The sequence below is a fragment of the Erpetoichthys calabaricus genome, chromosome 5 (assembly GCF_900747795.2).
Source record: "Erpetoichthys calabaricus chromosome 5, fErpCal1.3, whole genome shotgun sequence".
Taxonomy (NCBI): Eukaryota; Metazoa; Chordata; class Cladistia; order Polypteriformes; family Polypteridae; genus Erpetoichthys; species Erpetoichthys calabaricus.
The window spans coordinates 208,636,780-208,659,219 of record NC_041398.2 but is presented as its reverse complement, the minus strand read 5'-3'; the positions used below and the strand labels follow the sequence as shown (position 1 = coordinate 208,659,219).

The 22,440-nt window shown below is 38.9% G+C and overlaps 1 protein-coding gene across 3 annotated transcripts in view; it reads right to left on the bottom strand.

Annotated features, from left to right (window-relative positions):
• The window catches only part of LOC114652196 (guanine nucleotide-binding protein G(q) subunit alpha), a 634,881-nt gene that overhangs the window by 312,923 nt on the left and 299,518 nt on the right, over nucleotides 1-22,440 (bottom strand). For 2 of the 3 annotated variants that reach the window (XR_007935073.1, XR_007935072.1), the window contains exon 7: nucleotides 14,062-16,881. Coding sequence is in view for 1 of the 3 variants with exons in the window: in XM_028802443.2 (XP_028658276.1) it covers nucleotides 16,691-16,881 (191 nt within the window). In the remaining 2 variants the exon portion in view is untranslated. Of the gene's footprint in view, nucleotides 1-10,752; nucleotides 16,882-22,440 lie in introns of those variants that run through there. The other variant, XM_028802443.2, reaches the window with a different exon arrangement.

Below are 22,440 nucleotides of genomic sequence, written 5' to 3'. Positions count from 1 at the left end.
AAAACTCATGCTATTGGTCCAAGAGATTACGATATGCTAAGGCCCACCTGAGAGAGTACCTACTATGTATTGTGCCTACGTGACTACACGGTAATACCAGAACTATTCCGAAGCAACGTTTGCACTGATTTGTGTTTTTTGCATCTCACACCCTCATACACTTTTATCGTAAAAGCATCCCTTATTTACGATGGACTGTTCAAACAGAAGAAAATTTGAAGCTGGTATTAAATTAAACGTCATTGAAGTACCGAAAGAAATTGGTAACTGCGCTGCTGCAACAAAATTTGATGTGTCTGAGAAACTGATGTGAGATTGGAGGAAGTGAGATAATGTAAAAAAAAAAAATTAAGTGTCGTATTTTTGAACAGGCGAATAAGTCGAAATCTGATTTTATGATCAATTTTTCAGGTTTCAAGACCCAACTTATATGCGAGTATATACGGTATACAGAAATGTCATAATAAATGTTACAAATTTCTATTCATTAACTAGTATAAGGTTATCTAAAAGTAGGTTTACTGTTGTTTGTCTGGTAAAAGACATGCAGCGTACGGTTATTACGATAGCTTTATTAACTCAAAAGAATGTCACAATGGCCCCGAGCTACAATCTCATAAGGGCTCACATTGACGGCCTTCATTATTCACACATTCTTGTAGTCTGCTTGCTAAGCAAGGATACAAAATAATAAGAAGATGACAAATAATGCAAATAAATGATACAATAATTAATAAATAAAATAAACTCTGTGTTTCGTGTACTCACAACTGTAAGCCTACTTTTCCCCACCCCTGTATTAATATGCACAGTGCCACAGAATTTGAATGTAAGCAATTTGAACTTTTAATTTTTTTTTTATTCACATTATTAAACTCTCTCTACTTCCGTGTTAAAGTGCACAGAGATGTCACAGTTAGTGTGTGTGTGTCTACGCCTCCTGCACGCATTTCTTCAACTGGGTACTGTCACAGGAGGCTGGGGGACAGACCCAGCTGGGACACCTGGAAGGACCCAGAGGTGGTGTATTTGTCCTCTGGGCCACAAGGGGGCAACCGCCCTGGATCAGGAGAGGAGCAAGGAGGATCAAGCCCGTTGGGGCCTGTGGTCACCGCCAGGGGGCCCCCAAACCTCAGAGAGCCTGGGAGGCATTCACTTCCGCCACACCCGGGAAGATGGACGAAGAGCCTTCCAGGGACACCTGGAGTGCTTCCGGGTGAGAGGGCAGCACTTCCGCCACACCAGGAAGTGCTGCCGGAAGAATGTCATCAGGCACCTGGAGCACATCCGGGTGAGAATAAAAGGCGCCGCCTCCCTACAATCGGGGAGCTAGAGTCGGGAGTGGGAGCAGGACGAGGCTCCCGTGGAGAGAGGAAAGGCGGCCCACGGACATTTAAAGAGAGGCCCGTGTACAAGGTGGTTAGAGCTGGGAAGCACTGTGTGGGACTGTGTTGAGAGAAATAAACGTGTGTTTTGATAAAGATGTGGTGTCAGTCTGGTGGTGTCCGGGTATGTCTCACAGTACACAAATTGGATGAATCTACCAACAAAATGATGAGAATTATGGCCCAACGGTGCTACTGGGGCACAACCCCTTCAGGTGTTGTACAAAATATGTCACAGCTTCCCTCAGCAGCTTAATTTAGAATTAAATTGTTTATGACGACCCTCAGCTTTGTCTTCTTTAGCAGTTTTTTTCCATTTTATATCATATACTCAATGTAATTACTCATGTAGACAGAGATTGCCTCTTGTGTCCTTATGCTGGGTAATGCCAGCCTGTTTCTAGCTGGATCTAGTGCTAATGTACACAGTGCACCACCTACTGGAATGTATTTTGTAATGCATGTAGTAATAAAATGCACTGCATTCTTCATTCCAACAGATGGTGCATCACTAGTATTTGTAGTAATAAAATGCACTGCATTTTTCATTCCAGCAGATGGAACATCACAAATAATTGTAGTAATAAAATGCATTGAATTGTTCATTCCAGCAGATGGTGCTTCACACACATTTGTAGTGCTAAAATACATTGCGGCTTTCATTCCTACAGATGGTGCATCACAAATATCTGGAGACGGGTATCGCTGCAGCCAGGAGCCAAATGTCGAGTGGGAGGGGCTTTATCGTCATACCATCCATACAGTGGCACGAAATGGTGTTCTCCAAGACCTCAGTGCAACATACACTCAATGAAATAGAACACAAACGGTAAACATAAAAAACAGGATAAGTGCAGGACAAGTAAGAAACTGTACTGTACTAAAGCTATACCACACTGTGCTATACTTATTAATTAATTAAATCATGAATAGATCAAATCATTTGAGATAATTAACTAACTGCAGATTAATTATAACAACAACTGACAATAAGACACAATAGTAACAAATGTACGTGTATGGCGTACCAAAAGCAGATCTGAGGGGAGGTGGGCAGCACAGAGTTCAGAGTCCAGACAGCCAAGGGTAGAAGTTGTGGCACAAGTGGTTTGAAAGCCACGACATGGGGAGGATGGGAGCGAACCTTCACAGAGCCTTAGGCCTTTTCGAGTATAACGTTTGATAAAATGTCTTCAATGGAGGGTCCCAATGATCTTTTCTGCTGTGTGCACTATCCATTGGAGGATCCTGTGGTCCCAAACCAGAGAGAAGGGATTTATGAAAATCTGCTTTCACAAGATAAGGTCTGCGATAACTTGCACCTCTCGATCCTATCTGCAAACCTAAACTTCATTATCCAATTTAATTGGAAATATCCAAGCTTGCCTTTTGTAAAATTCACTTTGGTGGGTTTGGAATTAAAGATTTTGGTGCGGCTCTTAGCCTGGCTGTTGCTCTTGGGTAAGGTCTGTGTTTTGGGAATGTGGCTTAACTCTTCTTGCAGTGTATCTTGTCAATTGTTTAAATTTTGTTTTTATATTTAAATGGTTAATATTTATTTTCCCAATTATATATAGCACTAGCAAAATACCCGTGCTTCGCAGTGGAGAAGTAGTGTGTTAAAGAGGTTATGTAAACATATATATACGTATACATATCTACATATACACATATACATATATATACTGTATATACATATATATATACACATAGCTACATATACACATATCCACATATACATATATATACATATATATACTGTATATACATATATATATATACACATATCTACATATACATATATATATACATATACACATACACACATAGTGCGTTGTAACACGGGCTGTGATTGTTACATGGGAGGGAGACGACAAATCACAGCTTCCCACTTTCTAATCGGGCCTGTGATTGGTGCTTTGACTGATGCCTAGATCCCACAGTATGTCCCCTTAGGAGAGGCGTTAGGCAAGTGTAATTGAATAGCGGTGCTGCAAGTTTAGCTTTACACCTGTTTTTAAGGCTTATTGACTGAAAGGGGCTTTCATGAAAAAAGTTAGGGCTTTGCTACAGGATACACCCTCCACAAGTTAAGGAAGTAAAAATAAAGGTATATATTTCTGTTTTATTTAAACCTTTTAAGTTTGTATGCGGGTGGCATGGTGGCGCAGTGAAAGGTGCCAGTTAGGAGACCCGGGTTCGCTTCCCTGCGTGGAGTTTGAATGTTCTCCCCGTGTATGTCTGGGTTTCCTCCGGGTACTCCGGTTTCCTCCCACAGTCCAAAGACATGCAGGTTAGGTGCATTGGCGATTCTAAATTGTCCCTGGTGTGTGGGTGTGTGCGCCCTGCGGTGGGCTGGCACCTTGGCCGGGGTTTGTTTCCTGCCTTGTGCCCTGTGTTGGCAGGGATTGGCTCCTGTATTTAGGATATAGCGGGTTGGATAATGGATGGATGGACATCTGTATGCATAGCCCCATTTGCCCGTTTTCGTTTTTTTTCTGTCTTCAGTAATATTTCAGCAAACTCGGAGCTTGTCAGTTCAAATCGTGGTACTGACACCACTGTGTGACCCTGAGGAAGTCACTTCACCTGCCTGTGCTGCAAAAAACAAAAGTAATGTAACAAATTGAACCTCATATGTTGCAAGTTGCTGGAATAAAGGCATAAGTAAAATAGATAAATATGTATTATACACATAGGAACTATTCATTTATTTTCAGTTAAGTCATCTGCAGCAAACCTTTATAAATGAGGGTTTCTCCTTTTTACATAGTGCAAACTGTTTCTTCTTCATTGACGTTTTCTCTTGGAGAGCTTTTTTCATTTCATTGAAAATTAAAGCAGCAGCTGCCAAAATATGTAGCTTTCTTATTAATTTTTCAACATTGTGTAAAATAACTTTATAAAGTAACATAAAAGGTTTAAATACTGGTTATCCTTTTACACTAAAATATTACTAAAGAGATACAAAAAAAGTAAAATGCATATGTTCTTTTTCTTTAAGGAGATTAAATATTACTGAAGAAAGAAAAAAAAAAACTAAAACAGCCAAATGGAGCTATGCATATGAACTTAAAAGGTTTAAATAAAACAGAAATATATACTTTTATTTTTACTTCCTTAACTTGTGGAGGGTGTATCCTGTAGCAAAGCCCTAACTTTTTTCGTGAAAGCCCGTTTCAGTCAATAAGTCTTAAAAACAGGTGTAAAGATACTGACAATAAGCTACGCAATCCCACCAAGACATGGAATCGTTTAAATCAAGGCGCTGCGCTACCTTCTTCCAGATCGGCCCCAAGGCGTTCATATTTTTCCAAAGCAGTTCTGGTCTACATCGGCATCTGTAGCTGAGTCGAAAAACACCATCCCATACTATTACTTAACGATTAACACATTTCTATATGTATTGTAAGCATACAATACAACTGATAATATGTTGCGCTTATTTATCTGGTGTACCGACATTTTTGCGCGTTTAACGGCTGAAATCCAACGTGGTTTGTGCCCTTCAGAATGAAAACAGTTTGCATTTACCTTTTTAATAAAAGGCGAGCTTTTAAGCCTGAGAAATCACCCCGTAAATGCACACGTTTAATTGCACATGTGTTAATATGTATGCTTACACAGTATTAAAAGACACTCAACAATTAACGTCATTTACCTTCATTCCCGCGTTTGAGTCGTGCTGTAAATTCTTACTGTGAAATATAATTGACAAATAATTTGGTGAATGAACTTGTGAAGAAGGTGGACCTGGAGTATTCATTGACGAAAATGCCGTGATGTCCGGAAGGGCGGGGGGAGTGTGGGGGTTGACGGAGAATGTTTTCTTCAGCGCTCTTTGGGGCTCCTCCTTGTTTTTAGTTCACGTGATTACGTAGGAGGTGTGATGACGCGATACGCGACTCCGCCTCCTCCATTATAGTCTATGGACAAAAAAGAGGTTCCAGTTATGACCATTACGCGTAGAATTTCGAAATGAAACCTGCCTAACTTTTGTAAGTAAGCTGTAAGGAACGAGCCTGCCAAATTTCAGCCTTCCACCTACACGGGAAGTTGGAGAATTAGTGATGAGTGAGTGAGGGCTTTGCCTTTTATTAGTATTGATAACTTCAGAGTATTCATGACAAACTTTTACTTTGACAAACCAGTGCATTATAAATGAGCAGAACCTCCTTGGACTTGTACTCCACACATCACCTGTGTGACATTCTGACATTCTGTTAGCCTCATTAATGGCTTCTGAACACTGTCGGCAAGTCGATAGGTTAGAGTCCACTGTGACTCCTAAATCCTTCTCATAAGGTGTACTCTCGATTTTCCGATCGCCCATTGTGTATTCAAACCTAACATTTTTACTTCCTATGTGTAATACTTTACATTTACTGACATTAAATTTCATCTGCCACAAATCTGCCCAAGCCTGTATGCTGTCCAAGTCCTTCTGTAATGATATAACAGATTCCAAATTATCTGCCAATCCACCTATCTTGGTATCATTTGCAAACATAACCAGCTTGTTACTTATATTCCTATCCAAATCATTTATAAATATTAAAAATAGCAGCAGCTCTTACACTGACCCCTGTGGAACACCACTCTTAACCTCATTCTTCTTGGTGAGAAGCTCTGAAGGTTTCGTTTCACGCTCTGCTGACAGAGTTGGCCAAATCCAGTCTCGGATGTAGACAGACGCTAACCTCACAGCCCTCCATTTATACCAAGACTGGCTACGCCTGCAGATTTGCTTTAACTTACTGCCTGCTAAACAAATTCAGCAACTAAGTCAGCAACTGGACAAGTCTCTCTATACCTGCAATGAATGTGGAGATGAGACAAAAACAATTTTATCCTTGCATGTGTCAGTCCGATTACGGAGATTTGGACTTCGTCTGGATCCACTGCTTTGGATCAGGAAGTCATAATTGACGTATTTAAGATGTTTGCCTGCTCTCTTTAGACTTATGAGTCTTCGTTGGATCCTCTCTGCTCAATCACTTTTTCACAGTCTTTAATACAGTCAAATCTCGGTACACGTCCGCTTCGAAACTCGTCCAATTTGGTAGTTGTCACAGTTTGACAAGAAAAAAATTGCTGCAGTACCCGTCGTCTGTTTGGCACTTGTCACCTAGAGACACCGTGACCCAAATGCTGTTTTCAGGATAAACAAAGGGCCACGTGTTACGTCTTGGCGTAGCTCTCGCTCAGTGCAGAACCCCACTCAGTCCGCTGTACACTTTCTTGTGTGTGTGTGTGTGTGTGTTTTTTTATGTCTATTCCTAGTGCAAATAAGTACAGTATAATTATGGGTTTTACGAAGGTTGGTGATAACAGCCAACAGAAAAGAGAATAAGTTAGAACCACGACAGAGCAGAAAAATGAGATAATAGAGAAATATGAGAGTGGTATCCAGGTGTCTGATCTCGCAATAAAGTTCTGAATGCCAAGAACAACCATCTCCACCATCAAAGTTGCTGATGTTGCTAAAGGAGTGAAAGTTGCGACGAATCAAAGATCACAGACACGAGAGGAAGTGGAAAAATTGTTGTTGATCCGGATATGTGAAAAAAAACAGTTGGTGATAGTATGTCAGAGGCCAACATTTGTGAAAAATCAAAACTGTTGCATGCCAGTCTGTTGAAGAACAAGCCTGGAATGAGTGCCGATAGCAGTGAAGTGTTTAAAGCCACTCGTGGCTGGTTTGATAAGTTTAAAAAGAAAAGTGGCGTACATAGTGTGGCAAGACATGGAGAGGCAGCCAGTGCGAATAAAAGAGCTGCTGATCAATATGTTCATGTTATCCTCACAGGTGGAGCAGTGGTAGTTCTGCTGCTTTGCAGTAAGGAGACTGTGGAAGATTGTGGGTTCGCTTCCCAGTTCCTCCATGTGTGGATAGCGCTTTGAGTACTGAGGAAAGCGCTATATAAATGTAATGAATTATTATTATTAAGCAATATGGCGGAGAGGGGGCTCTGTGGCTAACGATCTGGGCTGGTAATCAGACGGTCGCCGGTTTGAATCTTGTGAACACCAGAAGTGATTCCACTCCACTGCTGTAATCAATGCATGCTCCGTACTTCTTCTTAAGCACCGTGTAAAGGCTATGGGTTTTATTCCCCAGCAAGTATCCACTTGTGATCAGACAAGCTTGTTCTGGAAAATAAATGCCCAAGAGGACCTACATCACTGGGGAGGAGATGGCATTTACAGAGGACAAGCCAGTGAAGGACAGGTAACTCAGAAAGGCTCTTTTGAAGTGACCTCAGATACAGAGTTGACCCTGACAGAATTCTGGAAGAACCATTTTCATATCCTCTTACTGGTAAGGCGTGGTTGGGGGGCTGGGCGTGGTCTCTTACAGGACCATGAAATCTGGCTGGAAGAAACCGTGGCCAGAAGCTGTAACTTATAGGGCCTTTGGGACTGAGCTTAGACCTACAGGTAATGTAGAGGGTACTGTGACCCTGGGACAGTCTGTCATCCTGGAGGCCAATGCTGATGATATGGAGGAGTTAGCTGAGGAACACAAAGAAGAGCTCAGCATGGAGGAGCTACAGAGGGAGCAGCAGCAGACAGTGGCTGAGAAAGTGTCTTCAGATGAAGAGGAGAAGGTACCTGTAACTAATTAATGTCCCCAGCTCATTAATCAAGGGAATGTGTTCAAAATGGGTGGAAAAACATCACCCTGACAAAGCTCTAACAAGCCACCATGTTAATGTGTTGAATGACCAAACAATTTCATACTTTAGAGGCAACTTGAAACGCAGGCAAAAGCAAGCATCATTGGATAGGTTTCTAGTGACAATTAAGCCTGGTGAGTCTCAAGCAGTTGTTCAGTGGTGGTAAGAGACAGAAAACCGAAAGAGAAAGACCCTCTGAAGGGCATCTGCCCAAAGCTCTCTCCCTCAAAGCAGTAACATCTCTCCTCCACAACACCTTCCTCACCACCATCCCTTTAGGCCATCAACTCCTCTCAATACAGGTAAAGTTAAATTTATTTTATTTAACCTAATTATTGTATTTTTATTTACATCTATGAACGTATACTGTTTATTAGTAAAATACAACTCCATTAATGCATAAAATGCCTTATAAAATGTGGATTTTCAGGGGGTCTGGAATTCTGGAACAATTTACATTATTTCTTATGGGAAAGATTTGTTTGGTACTCATTGTTTTTGCCACTCATAATGCCTTTGGGAACAAATTAATGACGAGTCCCAAAGTACCACTGTATTTCTTATTTTGAAATGTGGTCAAGAGTAACCTTCACCTCCACAAGAAATATAGATGGTCAAATGCAAAGATGCAAAGTGGCAGGTACCCTGGACCTGATGGATTCCCATTCGAACTTCACAACAATGGAGCTCTTTGCTTACTCCTTGGCCGAGCTCAGCTTCTTTCTGGGTGATTTTCTAGTTCAGGTCTACCTCCAATTTTGATCCAACAAATCATTTTTATTGTAAAAAAAAAGTTAAATGCAACCAATCAGAGAAGCCTTGACTGCCCAACTCCTGAATTGAATGAAGGGTTTTCACAAAATGTATGAATCTCTAGAATTCTCTGTATTAGCTGTATGTATGAGAATATTACCTATGACATATTTGTTTTGTATTGTACTGTTATTACTATTTATTTGGAAAGGTGAGTCTGCCTTCCCTACTTGGGAATAACTGGAAAGAAAGTGTACATAGTGCAATTACAGAGAAAAGGTATATTAAAATGAGGGGTTTCTTTTAACTGACACCTGTAATTCAGTTGAATGCTGCAACGCTTTCACATTGCACTGCCAAAATCAAATGTCTTTCACTGTAATGTCATAATCTTCAGTCCTGCTGCAGGTTTAAAAGGCCGCTCCATGACTCTTTCTAAGAAGCTTACCTGTTGGAAACCATACACGACGACACAGCAGCACATCACTTAGTTCGACTCACATAGGCGGAATGGCCAGTGGCGCTCACCATGAGTTCCTCTTCTGTCTTTGCTACTTTGTGATAATAGCGGCTCCTGTTTTGCTGATGATCTCTTGAGGCCTGACACCTTGCTGGTGCTCATTCTCTTTGGCCCGGGTACCATAGCCCCCCAGATGAGGACACTCAGATGTGTTATAATAGTAATCTCGAGTGCAATAGTTTATTCATCTACACTCTTAAAAATAATGGTTCTTTAATGGCATTTTATGGTTCTTTATTGTTTATTGCGGTTCCTCATAGAACCACTACTTGACAAAGCAACATATCATTTCAAATACTTCCTAATATACAGAAGAAAAAATGAAATATGTATGGTAGGCTACCTAGCCAAACACTCTCAGATAAACAAAACCTGAGCTTGGCCTGTGTTATTGTAAGCAGTAAGAGATTTTTCAAAATCAGGAACTCATGAGTATTCACAAATCTGCTACTATCTATTCAGGGTTATTTACTGTGTGATGCCTGTTATTGATCTAAATAAATAAAAGTTCTTTCCAGAACCTTCATGTGGATGGGTCTTTTGGGAACCAAAAAATGGTTTTCATCTGGCATCACACTGAAGAACCGCTCTGGCACCTTTATTTTTAAGAGTGTCAACAGCCTCAGGGTTGGCACAGAGTCAGCGTCAAATTACCCAAATACGTTTGCCTGGTCACCCATTCATGTATTTGCTTCAAAACGCCGAACCCCTTAAAGCTCATCAGAATAAAGTGTAGGGGACAAGTGACAACATTATTTAAGCTACTGTCCAAAATCATCCCAGAAAGCCTCTAACATTTAGTTTTTATTTTGTACGTACTGAATAAGTTCGACCTCATGAACCAACACGTACTGGCCAAAAAAAAAAGCACAAAAACTGAACTAGTGTAATTTAATATTTTTCTTCCTGCATTCTTTAGCATTAGCAAGAGGAAAGCAGGAAACAAAATCTCATCTGCTGATCTGAGCTGTTCACATTTTATATAACAGATTGGGAGTCACAGATGTGGGCAGACTGCACAGACTGCAATGTGAAACCACAGCGCAGTGCAACGACATGACCCGCTGAACACTGTCCATCACGTCTCGGACGTCTTTAGGAGCAAAAGCCGCTGCTTCAGTGCTGCCATCCTCAAGGGCAGGTTACTTACAGTATAAGTGAGTGATGGGGAAGAACTGACAGCAGAGTGAAAATCTAATCAGCAAGTATGGTGGACACAAGGTCAGTAGGTGTGAACATCACACTGGGATCATCAGTCTTTATAAAACTGAAACAAAAAAACACATCTAACGCAAAACAAACTGAATAAAAAATGGACAAATCGTAACTTACTTGTTCCGGCAGGTGTTGGGTTTGGCACGTCTGACTTAGCAGCACCATCGAGGAGCAGCACCTCACGTCACGTCACACAGAATTATAAACAGGAGTAATTTATTCCATCATGAAGTGAAAGCACAGAAGTGGAAAGACAAGTTGCAAAAACTCTGAGAGAAGCAAAAATTCAAGGAATGAAGAGAAATACAAAATTATGGCCAAAAAATATTATATTTTTAACCAGCAAAATCATTTGGGGCAGTATCTGTGTCTTTTTTAATACAACATTTTTTTTTTTCAAAATGTATTTCCCACCCCCAAACAATAAACAATACATGCACTTGAATGACATAAAAAAGTAAAAAAAACAAACAAAAAAAGAAACACCACCAGCAAGCAGTTCTGGCTCGATTCTTTTTGTTTTTAAAATGCTCCGTGTCGTACTGTTTTATCTGTTAGTCAACCAGTTCAATGAGAACATAATAAACAGGCCCAGTCAGAGTTCCACCATGTTGGCACACAGAAACATTGGAGATATGAACGTTATATAATACAAAAAGTCACTTCTGCGATGCGATAGCGTAGAGTATGTGGAATACGTTAATACTGTGAGTACTGCTTGAGCCGTCAGTTGAGTCAGAGCACACATGCAGTATGCATCGAAAAAGACGGTCGGGATTTCAAAAATGTCATATTTATGTGCGAAACAACCTACCTTTAGGAAAGAATTAAAAGCAAAACAAACAAGAAAACGTAATGTTACTTCTTCACACATCTTACCATGAGCGCAACTTGCAGTTCAGTCGTACATTCGCTCTTCCAACATGGCACGCCCAACGGTATGGGATGATATCTGTGCTCCTGCAACATTTACAGGGTAAAGGGCCGAGCCATTTGTGTGGGGGGCCTCAGCTGGATATCACACTCATATGGGTGGTCAGAGGCTGGACACGAGCCACTGCGCTCACTGGAGTCAGGCGTGTGACGTGAAAACCACTGCCGTCTAGTAACGCTTACTCACAATCACGGCAACACAAGACCTGCTCAAGAAACATTACAATAAAAACTTGGGCAGTATTTCGCACATTGGAAAAACTAAAATCAATGTCACATATTTTGACTTTATGGAGAAAAATTAAAGCACTGAAATCCCAGCCTTATTTTTTGATTATCCGTGTATGCGTGTAAATATGTATCTATTGAATAGCCAGTGTACTGGAACTGTATTAAAAAAAAAAAAGCAGAAATTACACATATTGGCCTCATTGGCAGCACAAAATAAAGTGTAAAAGTAAATTCACAGTTAAAACATTTCACTGTAGTTTCATAAAAGAAAAGAAAAAAAACAAATTAGTGTTATTCACTGCAAATGAGTTTGTCTTAATAGAGAAGAAACGGCCGCCACAAAGAAAAAGTAAAAACAGCAGTACTCGGTCAGTCTTTTTCAAACACTCCGTGTCTTCCTTGCCCGACTATTTGCCAACATGCTGAATCTCGAGTGACACGGACCTAACAGAGCGCTATCAGCAGAAAAATGAGGAAAGCCAACCCAAATAAAGACGGCGGGTCCTTGGCAGCGGCTCACTCAAGAATTCATCAAGCAGTTCGTCGTAAGACTTTACTTTTGCAGATAAAGTAGCAGGCACCTGGCATCCTCAACTGATCCTCTCATGTTTAATTCTTCAAGAGTAGAAGCGAAGCACCGAGTGCGGGAACGCATCCTAATCAGAACAGATGCGAACAGTGAATTCATGATAAGTCACGGTAATACCGAAATGTTAAAGGGTTCCTGTTTGGCAAAGACACTCGTTTTGTGAGACCCTAACCCTAACCCTAACCCTGTCTCGTCACAATGGTGCCACTCTACAAACTTCCCAGCCTATTGCTGGTTAAAAGGCACACTTTTTGAAATGTTGACTAGTTTACCTACAAGCCACCCATGCTGAGAATCAGGAGGTGTTAATAAAAGTCACGGTGTCCCAAGATAATCTTTTAGCAATACACAGAGTACTATAAAAAATTTCAGCTAGATACCCCTAGCGCTAATTACAGGATTTGACTTCGTAATAAAACACCGTAAGAAATAAAACAATTTTCAGAATACTTTAAGCCATAAAAATCACAATATGGTGGACATTACTATGGTATAAATATTTTTATAGGACGTACGCCACACTCACGAGTCATTTTATTTTACGCTCTTAGTGTAACCGAGGTGTCACTGCATTATTACAGATTAGTAATCGCCCAGTCGCTTATCTCAGAAAGGAAGAATCCAGAGATTTCAAGGTAAGGATCACATGTGAGGTTTTAGAATTTGTCATCCTTCTGTCCACCTTACACTAGCCAACACGACACTGCGTAATGGCCAATTAAAACCACTGGTGCAAATTAAATACTATCTCAATCGAGCTAGGAGGGGTGAAGGGGCGCGTGTCTCCGTTTACTGAGGTTGCACAGCAGGATTTACAGATTAGCTGAAAGATTTTATAGTACACTATATACATTAGACGTAAAATCTTCATGAGTTGTTCTGCTATTTAACTCATGATCCTAGTAAAAACAGGCAAATTACAGCAACAAGAAGGCATTTAAAAGCATCTCCTCAACTTCAGTGAGACCACCACCAACACTTATTTTCTCAAAACCCTTTTAGTGATGAAAATGAAAGGCTGATTAAAATATGAGGATCATTTTCATTGGCAATTTAAACTCTTACTAATAAAAAGCTAGAGGAAAGAGGAATTAAATACTAAATAAGAGATCAGGATCGTCCATCACTAGGCCCCCCATAAGCCCTTGCACACTCAGTCATAGCATCAACTTGCCACAAATGTGACAATAACTGACCGAGCTAAAGAAGGCCCTCTTAACCTTGTGCGGTTACCATAGTTGTGATTAAATAGAACAGAAAGCCGAAAGCAGGCTTGTCCAGTGATCACTGTTTAAATTTGCAGTAACCAACTTGGATAAAATCCCACTGAGCAACTGGGTGAGGCTGACCACTGGAGCGGGCTCCTCGCTTATGATTGTACCCCGGCCCTCACTCTCTTAGCCTTGCTGTGGTCCTGAGAAAGTGAGCCACAGAAGAGCTTCAGCCTGGCCAGTTAGCTTACAATAGTTGTAACTGGCTGATGTGTCACTGCAGGAACTTCAGACAGGCGAACAGCAGAGTTCATTTTCTTCACCTGGGATGCAACACTATGTTTTTATAAATAATCCCAACCATTCTTGATTAAGACTACCACATTTAATACATTTTGTGTGTCACGAACACAAAATAGCAGCATCATATAGCTTATCACATAGTGATCAAGGTATGGGGTATTTAAGTCCTTGTGTTTTGCACACAACAAGCGTACATTTTAAACACTAGTTAAAGAGACTTGGGTGCTCATCCCAATTTTACTTTTTCACTTTGTTACTATGTATTGCGTTTTCTTGAGTAAAGTGAGTGACTGTGGCTTTATAAATCTGGGCTCACCTGCCAGCACGTCTCGATTCAACTTTCTTTAATGAGTTGCAGACAACACAACGGCGACTGCACGTCACTTGGACTCTACCTGTGGCAATGACCACCGACTGGATGTGATCCTTTGGGCTTGTTAAAGCCACAATCAAAAATAAAAAGATATCATGTGAGCACTAACGGCTCAAAAGAGGGACTCTGATGAGAAAACCGGAAGGAAATGATATTCAATAGATACATATATATAAACCCTTTTGAAATACTGAAAACAATCAGCTACTTTTGCTGCAAAGTAAATTCTTAAAGGGAGCTCGTCTGCTGGACACGAACCTCACTGCAAGTGCTTTTTTATTTTTATTTTTAAAGAAGAAACAGCACAATTTTAAGTAAAGAACTGCCCGGGAAGAGGGGGGAGATAATACGTCTGAGGTTTTAGTCAAAGCACTGGAATACCCTTTGTGTATGGCAGTTACTTTAGGTGTTTTGTTAAAGTTTGAAAATATATTTTCTTAAAGAAAGAAATCTATCATTTCCTAATTGACAAATGAACTGGCAAAAACTTTACATTCTTCTCTTTTTTTAAAAAAGTAAATAACATTATTCAAAATGTGAATTAGCTATAAGACATACAATACAATTACATAGATACATATTATCATTACAGCACATTCAATCTGCCAAAATTAATGATTACAAAGCCAATATGGATGCTGCCATATATATATAGAGATGTATGTACAATGATTATATCATTTATAATTGCACTATACCTACAACCAGGTTTCAAAAATATGTAATTACAGGCGTATCATGGAGGGAACAACCCAAAAAAGTAATGAAGAAGGGGTCCCGGCCAATATGATGACACTTTAACTTTGGTACTTAACAATAAGCAAGCTGCTCCTTGCACCTTTAAGAAGAGTGCCATTCTTCAAATTGCAAACGAATATTAACTAGGTGGTTGACCGCTGGACGTTCAAAAGCAATCAGCTCATAGGTAAAAAACAGCTGCTAGAAAAGAACTTGCCAGAATAAAAAGGCCTCTTTTGTAGCAAACAGTTCAAAACGGTAACTCAGAGAAGCCCACAATTCCAATATTCCCCTATAAAGCAGCTAAGGCAGAAATAAAAATCGGCTGCACTGATAACACTTTTACAAAAATGGGAAAAAAAAAAATAAAATCAAAAGTAAAAAAAAAACAAAAAACAAAAAAACAACTTTTACTCTGGCAATGGCAAAGAACAAGCTTCAAGTTATTATAATTTTTTTGCCAAAATTAATACATTAATATCTTCATTATCCTACATTGAAAGGTGCCAAGTAATACTACCAATCACACACAGACATCAAAAGTGATCCATAGTAGCTTCAAAATGGTCTGTAAATTTTACATATGTGCAAAGAACACCCAAACGTTTCATCTCGTGTTTCTGAACCCACTTCATTTGGCATAAATAAAACACCATAGACTGACGGGATCCTATGAGCTGACGCCACATTAATTCAACACAGGCTTGGCATTCAGTTTCCGATCCAATCCAATTGATTCTTAATCAGCGGTTTTGGCATTTTACATAAAACGTTCAATATGAAAAGCTTTGGGAAATAAAATGCCACCTAGCTGGCAAGGTAAAAAGTATACAATAAGTTAAAAAAAAAAAAAAAAAAAAATATTAAAACTGGAAAGACGCTGCCTCCAGCCGTAGCTTAAACATGAAAGAGAATGAATGAAAGAACACAAAAGGTAGCTTTATACTGCAGAGGTTTGGGGACGTCGTAGTGTTCATGGCATTCTGTTTGGCATCTGCAATACAAATGATGCAATTGTGGCACAAGATAACCAGAATGGAAAAGATAGCACTCTATAAATATTGAGTCGTTCAATGTTAGGAACTAATTTGCTTATGTCTATTTATGATTAATCATTGGGTTATCTGAAATCTGAATGCAACTACCTATTGCTTGGTGTGCTTCCAAGTTATTATTATATTTTTTTCTTTAGCCCAGGATGAAAATAGATAGTACCAAACTGGAAGTAATAATTTATACATATCAATAATTTAAAAATCACAGTATCAATACTTTTTATCCTTCAGAAAATACATAAATTAGAAGAACAGATGGCTTTGTTTCTAAGATGAGGATAATTTCTAATGGTCAGAGAAGAAAGAGAGAGTTTTAAAAGGAATGGATCTGAATAAAAGTAATTGTTACCTCAAAGACAAGTCAAGGAAAGCAGGGTGCAGGGCGCACTTGAAAATCTGATTTAAAAGCTAAAGAAAAAAAAAATCAAGACCCTTACTCTCTTTTGAGTGCATGTGTGAGATTTCGACAGAAAACCCCAAACATTTGAAGTTCACAAAGTTTCGCTTAAAAATGAGGACATTGTGCTGCAAATGTTACCCAGCATCTATTACCCCCCATTTCTTTTAAATAAAATCAGAATATTTACTACAAACTCTGTGAATACAGAGTCCAGGACGGCAATAAATTAGTATTATGCAATTAGGTTTTCTTTCTCTCCACAGATAATGCAGTCACTCTTCCATATTCTCTCATCTCTCCCACACTAGACCAGATTGTACTCCTTTAGGTTCAACTGTAGAATAGTGTCCTTGACAGCAGCAAAGACAAAGCGTATATTCTCCGTGTCTGTGGCACATGTGAAGTGTGAGTAGATTATTTTGTCACTGTCAGGATTCAGATCCACAAACATTTTCAAGATGAACTCCCTTGCTGCTTGTGCATCTCTTTGAGGCCCTGGGGAAAGAAAAGCAAAAAGTAAATTATGTTAGGTGGGCAGTGTGAGTAGAGGCTAAGGTGTGAAATTGCAAGGCTACTGCTTCAATTCCAGCTTGAGCAAGTCACCATAAAAATTATCTGTTAACAGTTATAGTGTATCTCAAAGGCAGCAACCTAACATATAATAATATCCACAGTACAACTAGGCCAGTTGAATATACATCTTGACACAACTTTTAAAAACTTAGCTCCATGAGGTATGGCGACAACTGAGTCATGGGCTAACCAGGTGAGCCAAAAGGACCGGATGGCCTCCCTCCAGGTTCACAAAATACATACTGTATGGTTCTTATGAGGTATGACAGCATCGTTCATTGAGATACCTTGTCTCCAATTCTTCAGGAGCAGAAGCTGCTCTTCCCACTTCACTATATCAGAAGAATAATGCAGCTCAGATCACAAAATCATGGAAATTCCTAATGTGATAAAAGTAATCTTTAAACTACAGGTGGGCATGTTCAGCATGTTTATGGACCTTGAGTCATAAGAGCAAGTCGTTGGTTCAGCCTCTCCCCCACAGTAGTGAAACAAATAGATGAAAATTTGTTTTTAACACTATATATCAGAAATAATTTGGCTTTAGTTAAGACCTTTAGCAAAAGTGACCTGTGGTTTCCTGAAGAGATGATTCTTTGAAGATTCCTGATTTATAATTCTGAGGAACACTTAGCTCAGGGTACACTCACTCCCTTCAGGGCATTCCATCAGTGAAGGGTCAGAGCCAATGCCAGTTTACCTAATATACATTTCTTTAAGGTGTAAGAGGAATACAAAGTACCAAGACGCAGGTCGCAGATGAAATCCAAGTCCCCAGAGCTATGAGGCAGCAGTGCTAAGCATTCCTTCACATTACTTTCCAATTTGAAAATCTAAAATGCAGATAAGATGGCTGCAAGAGACAGAATGCAATTATAGCAACTGAAAATCTTGAACAGTAATCAAATTGGGCCTATGGCAGCACAGTGGTAGAAACTAGAATTGGAAATGATTAGGAGATAGAGTGGCATACTGGTGCAATGGTTAGCATGGTTGCCTCATCTTCAGCATCCTGGGTTTGATCTTCCACCCAGCTCTCCTCCACGTGGAGTTTACATGCCCTTCCTGAGGACAGTTCTAAATTGGCTCTGTGAAAGTGTAGGTGTGTGCAAGTGGCCCTGCAATGTCTAGTGATGCTCCAAACGATCAGCCACCAATCTGAATCAGACGATTTTCACTATAAAAGACTTGACTGGCGTTTGATAAATTAGGCAATCACAAAAAATATACATATGTATATTAAAATGTACCAAGCAGTTATAAGGGAATATTGTTTTTTTTTTTGTTTTAACGATATTTCCATCTTGATTCTACTTGTCTAGGTGTTCTAATTGTTTAATTAATCCATTATTTACTAATCAGTGGATCTGACACTAAAGTAGTTGCAGCCTTTCGTGATTCAGTTTTGTTTGCCTGGGTGTCTGCTCTGCTCATTTTTAATTGTCATTAATAAGATACAACGAAGGGGAAAAACTGCACAGAGAAAAGGCAAAATATAATGAAATCAACAAAAGAGTTATGCATTTAAATCAATAGCAAAAGCAGAAATATTTCTAAATGTCTTATAAATGTAAAAATCAGGCTGCTGTGCTTTTCTGAATCTAGAATAAGAGAAAAAAAAACACGTAATTAAATTTAATCAGCGTTATCAGGTGTTGTCGCAGAATATGAATCTGGTTGGAACAAAAACCTGCAGCCACAGTGGGTCCCCAGGACTGAGTTTGGGAAGCACTGGTTTAGCAGCAAAATTAGTCTATTTTACTTGTAACCTTGTTAAACATTTTGGATTTGTATCTTTTTGGTAAATGTCTTATAAATATTTGATACATCTGTGTTTTTTTTAAAGGTTTGTAAATTATTATTTGTTTGTGTGTGTCATAGTGTATACATTTTGGTAAGAAACAAGAACTGCATAATTAAAATGGTAACCTATATTTATAATTACACCTCAAAAATTAGGAAATATTTTGCTGGAACACCAAAAAAAAAAAAAAAAAAAAACCCACCTGTATAAGTATAGTAAATGTATATTTTAGCATCACAAAATGCTGTAGTGCAATTATTGATTAGAAATGATTAAAACCTATAATTGCATGTACAGTATATTAACATTTAAGCAGTGTTTACCTGCTAATACCAAGTAATTGAATCAATGTGTGAGAGTACACAAATATTGTTTTTGTTAGACAAATGGTGAAAACAACTTTTTTTAACCTCCTTAGCATTAGATACGAGCATCACTTGGGCTGTAAAAACAAAGCTAAAAGCGCCAGTCCTGTATGTCACTCGGGCAACAACATAGACGTGTCATGCACTGCAAAAGTGTCAACAGTGTTAGTGCTGAGCGTTACTCAGGCAAAAGTATAGGCATGTCTCGCATCAACCTCAGGCCTGATCGTTACCTGGGCAATGATGTAGACGCATCTTCTTGTTACCACATAATGATGTCTCGTAAGAAACGCCTCTCATCAGTGATGACGAAGTGAATCTGTCTGACTGACGAAGTGCAAATGAAATGGACAGTGAAACCGAAAGTGACGCTTGTGTCAGTTGCACATGTGCAGTGTGAGGTTCATATTATTATTATTATTCATTATTATTTGTATCATTATTATACTTTCTACACTTCTGATTTTGTACTTTTAGTGTTTGCATGTTTGACAGTAGAAAGATTTAATAAAAATGTAATTTTCCATGGCAAAAAAATGTAATGCTTTTTACATATTTTTTGAGAAAAAATGTAATTCTGAGAAGCTTAAATTCAGTATATTACATAATAAATTAAACAATATGACAGCTGCAATTATAAGAAGCATTTTATTTTCTTTAATTCCATATGTATTATAGATAAGTATTTTCTTTACATATTATAATAGTTAAAAAAACATGTATTTTAAGGGATTTGTGCTTACTGTAGTATTTTTATTGTTACTGAAAAATAAGCCTACACAATTTCATTTTATTAATAAAAATGAGCAGTTTTAATAGTTTGATTATAAAAATTCCAAACTTAAAAGTTTAATACTAAACATAAGGCTTCTGCGCATTTTGTTATGAAGGAGCTTAGTGTAAAAAAAACCTCTAAAACAGATAAAGAAAACAAAATTGGAATCAGCCGGTAACATGGTATCGGTGGCTCTAAAAACTTGCTTGGAGCATCGCTAGTACTGGCACACTATCCAGGGCTGTTTTCCACGTGTACCCAGTGCCATCATCTTCCTGTGACTCTGTAATGGATTACGTGAGGCTGAGAAAGTTATGTCATGTTATAAATAGGAACATTATGGTGTGTTTTATCTTCTGCACATACATCCATAACATTGTCAAAGTTGCTGAATCTAATTCAAGGTTGTGGGGGATAAAGCCTATCCTTACAGCACTGGGGGCTAAGCTGGGTAACAGCTCTGGACAGGACACAAGACCACTGGAGTTTATTTTATGATATCCTGTGTTTTATTTTGTTTAACTATATTATGTTAGACATGTATTCAGTGGTCCAGCTTTGTCAAAAGGAAGCGCACTACATACTAGTAAATTCAACTGGAATAGGGAGTTGATTTAAACAATGAGCTCAATAAGAATACAAATGGAGAGATTAAGACACAGTGGAGATGCCCTGCTGTTTGCTTTATTGGGAAACAGGCACTGGCTTTTTAACCCTAAACTAAATAAATGGGTTGAAAATGGATGGATGCATGGGTGGATGTGAACAGTCAACATTTCAGACTGGTGTTCAGTTTTACTCTACATCTTTTAAGTAAATAGATTATCATTTAATAATTAATGTGAATTTGGCAGTATATAGTGTCTTTGGTAGTGAGCTTTAATATGTATTCCAAAACTACCATCCAAAATAGTACAAGGAGAACGGAATAATATGGTAAGTGAATATAAAAGGATTCAATAATGGCAAATTTAAGAGGCACAGTGCTGTACAGGCAAACGAACAGCAGAGTCTGGGTGAAAACATGACAACTGATACAGTATCACTACTTTAATATGGCTGAACTTACTCCATGACAATGTTGCTTTTGGGAATACAACTCAGATGAGTTTTGGACTGGTCTAGATAGAATACAGAATCTCATCTGCCATAAGGCAACAGTACAGAATCTCAATTTGCTATGATCTGTGAAGTCATGCCTCTAATGTGATTCTACTACATACAATTTTACTATAAGAGCCGTGAATTAACATGTGCGCTCATGACAAAGTGAAAACAACAGCAGCAGATTATATCAGTAAGTAGAGTCTCCATCCTGACCAAATGTTTTGGAGTAGCTCCGTGCAGAGCTAAAGCTTGAGGACATCCTGCTTATCTTAACCACTAAAAATTTTCTTTTAGCATTTTTGACATGAGAAAGAATTCTGTAATGCAGAACAAAAGCAATCTGATATATATCAGCAGTTAGGCTGAGTGATGGTAGCCAGTAGCTCAAACAAGACAAAACTGCTTCAAATTAAACTATAAACAAGATTTCCACACATATTGTACTGTATATAATCACACCAGCCTCCAGAACCCACACACTCACTCTGAAAGAACATGAGGCGAAAAGTGTGTTCAGAACAATGAACCCAAGGAAGGCCACTGGCCCTGATGAGAGTATCTGGGAAGATACTCAAAGCATGCACTGACCAGCTTGCTGGGGTCTTCACAAAGATTGTAATATTTCTCTGGCATCAGTTACTCCTGGTCTGAGAACACCACAGCAATGGTCAATAATGCACAACAGAGACTGCAGTTTCTGAGAGTGCTTAGGAAAGACAACTTGGAGCAAAAACTATTGGTGGCTTCTTATTGTTCAACCATTGAGAACATCCTGGCATTCTGCATCACAGCATGGTACACCAGATTCATGGCAACACACAAGAAGGCTCTCCAGAGAGTCATAAACACAGCACAAAAAATCACCTGGAAGACATTGCCCGTTCCCACTATCTCACCAGAGCCACAAACGTCATTAAGGATCCTTCACACCCTGGTCACCACCTGTTTGAACTGTTGCTCTCTGGTTGCATTAAAGATCTTTGAAATATGTTCTTTCTGATAGATTCAGAAACAGTTTCTTTCCAATGTCTATAAATACATGGAACAAAAATAAGCAAATTAAGGCGGTTTAAATAATTTTTGTTTTAGTCAGTGCTGGGAAATAGACTCATACATACTGCTGCTGCTCTCATGCAGCTACTCCCCAGTGAAATGATATTATTTTACTGTATTACTATGGGTTCCATTGTTATTTGTACCTCATTTCTTTTTAACTGTATTTTTAAATATAATATTACTATTTTTTTTCCTTGCTTGCATTATATGTTGTAGCATTGGTTGCGTTTCACAAAAAGTAGTGTCATTTTTGCTTTATGTACCCAATTGGAGAGGTGCTCATAATTTCATTGTAATTATTTTACAATGACAATAAAAGCTTTCAATTCAATTTTAAGTGTGTTGCACTATATATGCTGTAACAGTAGGGGGCA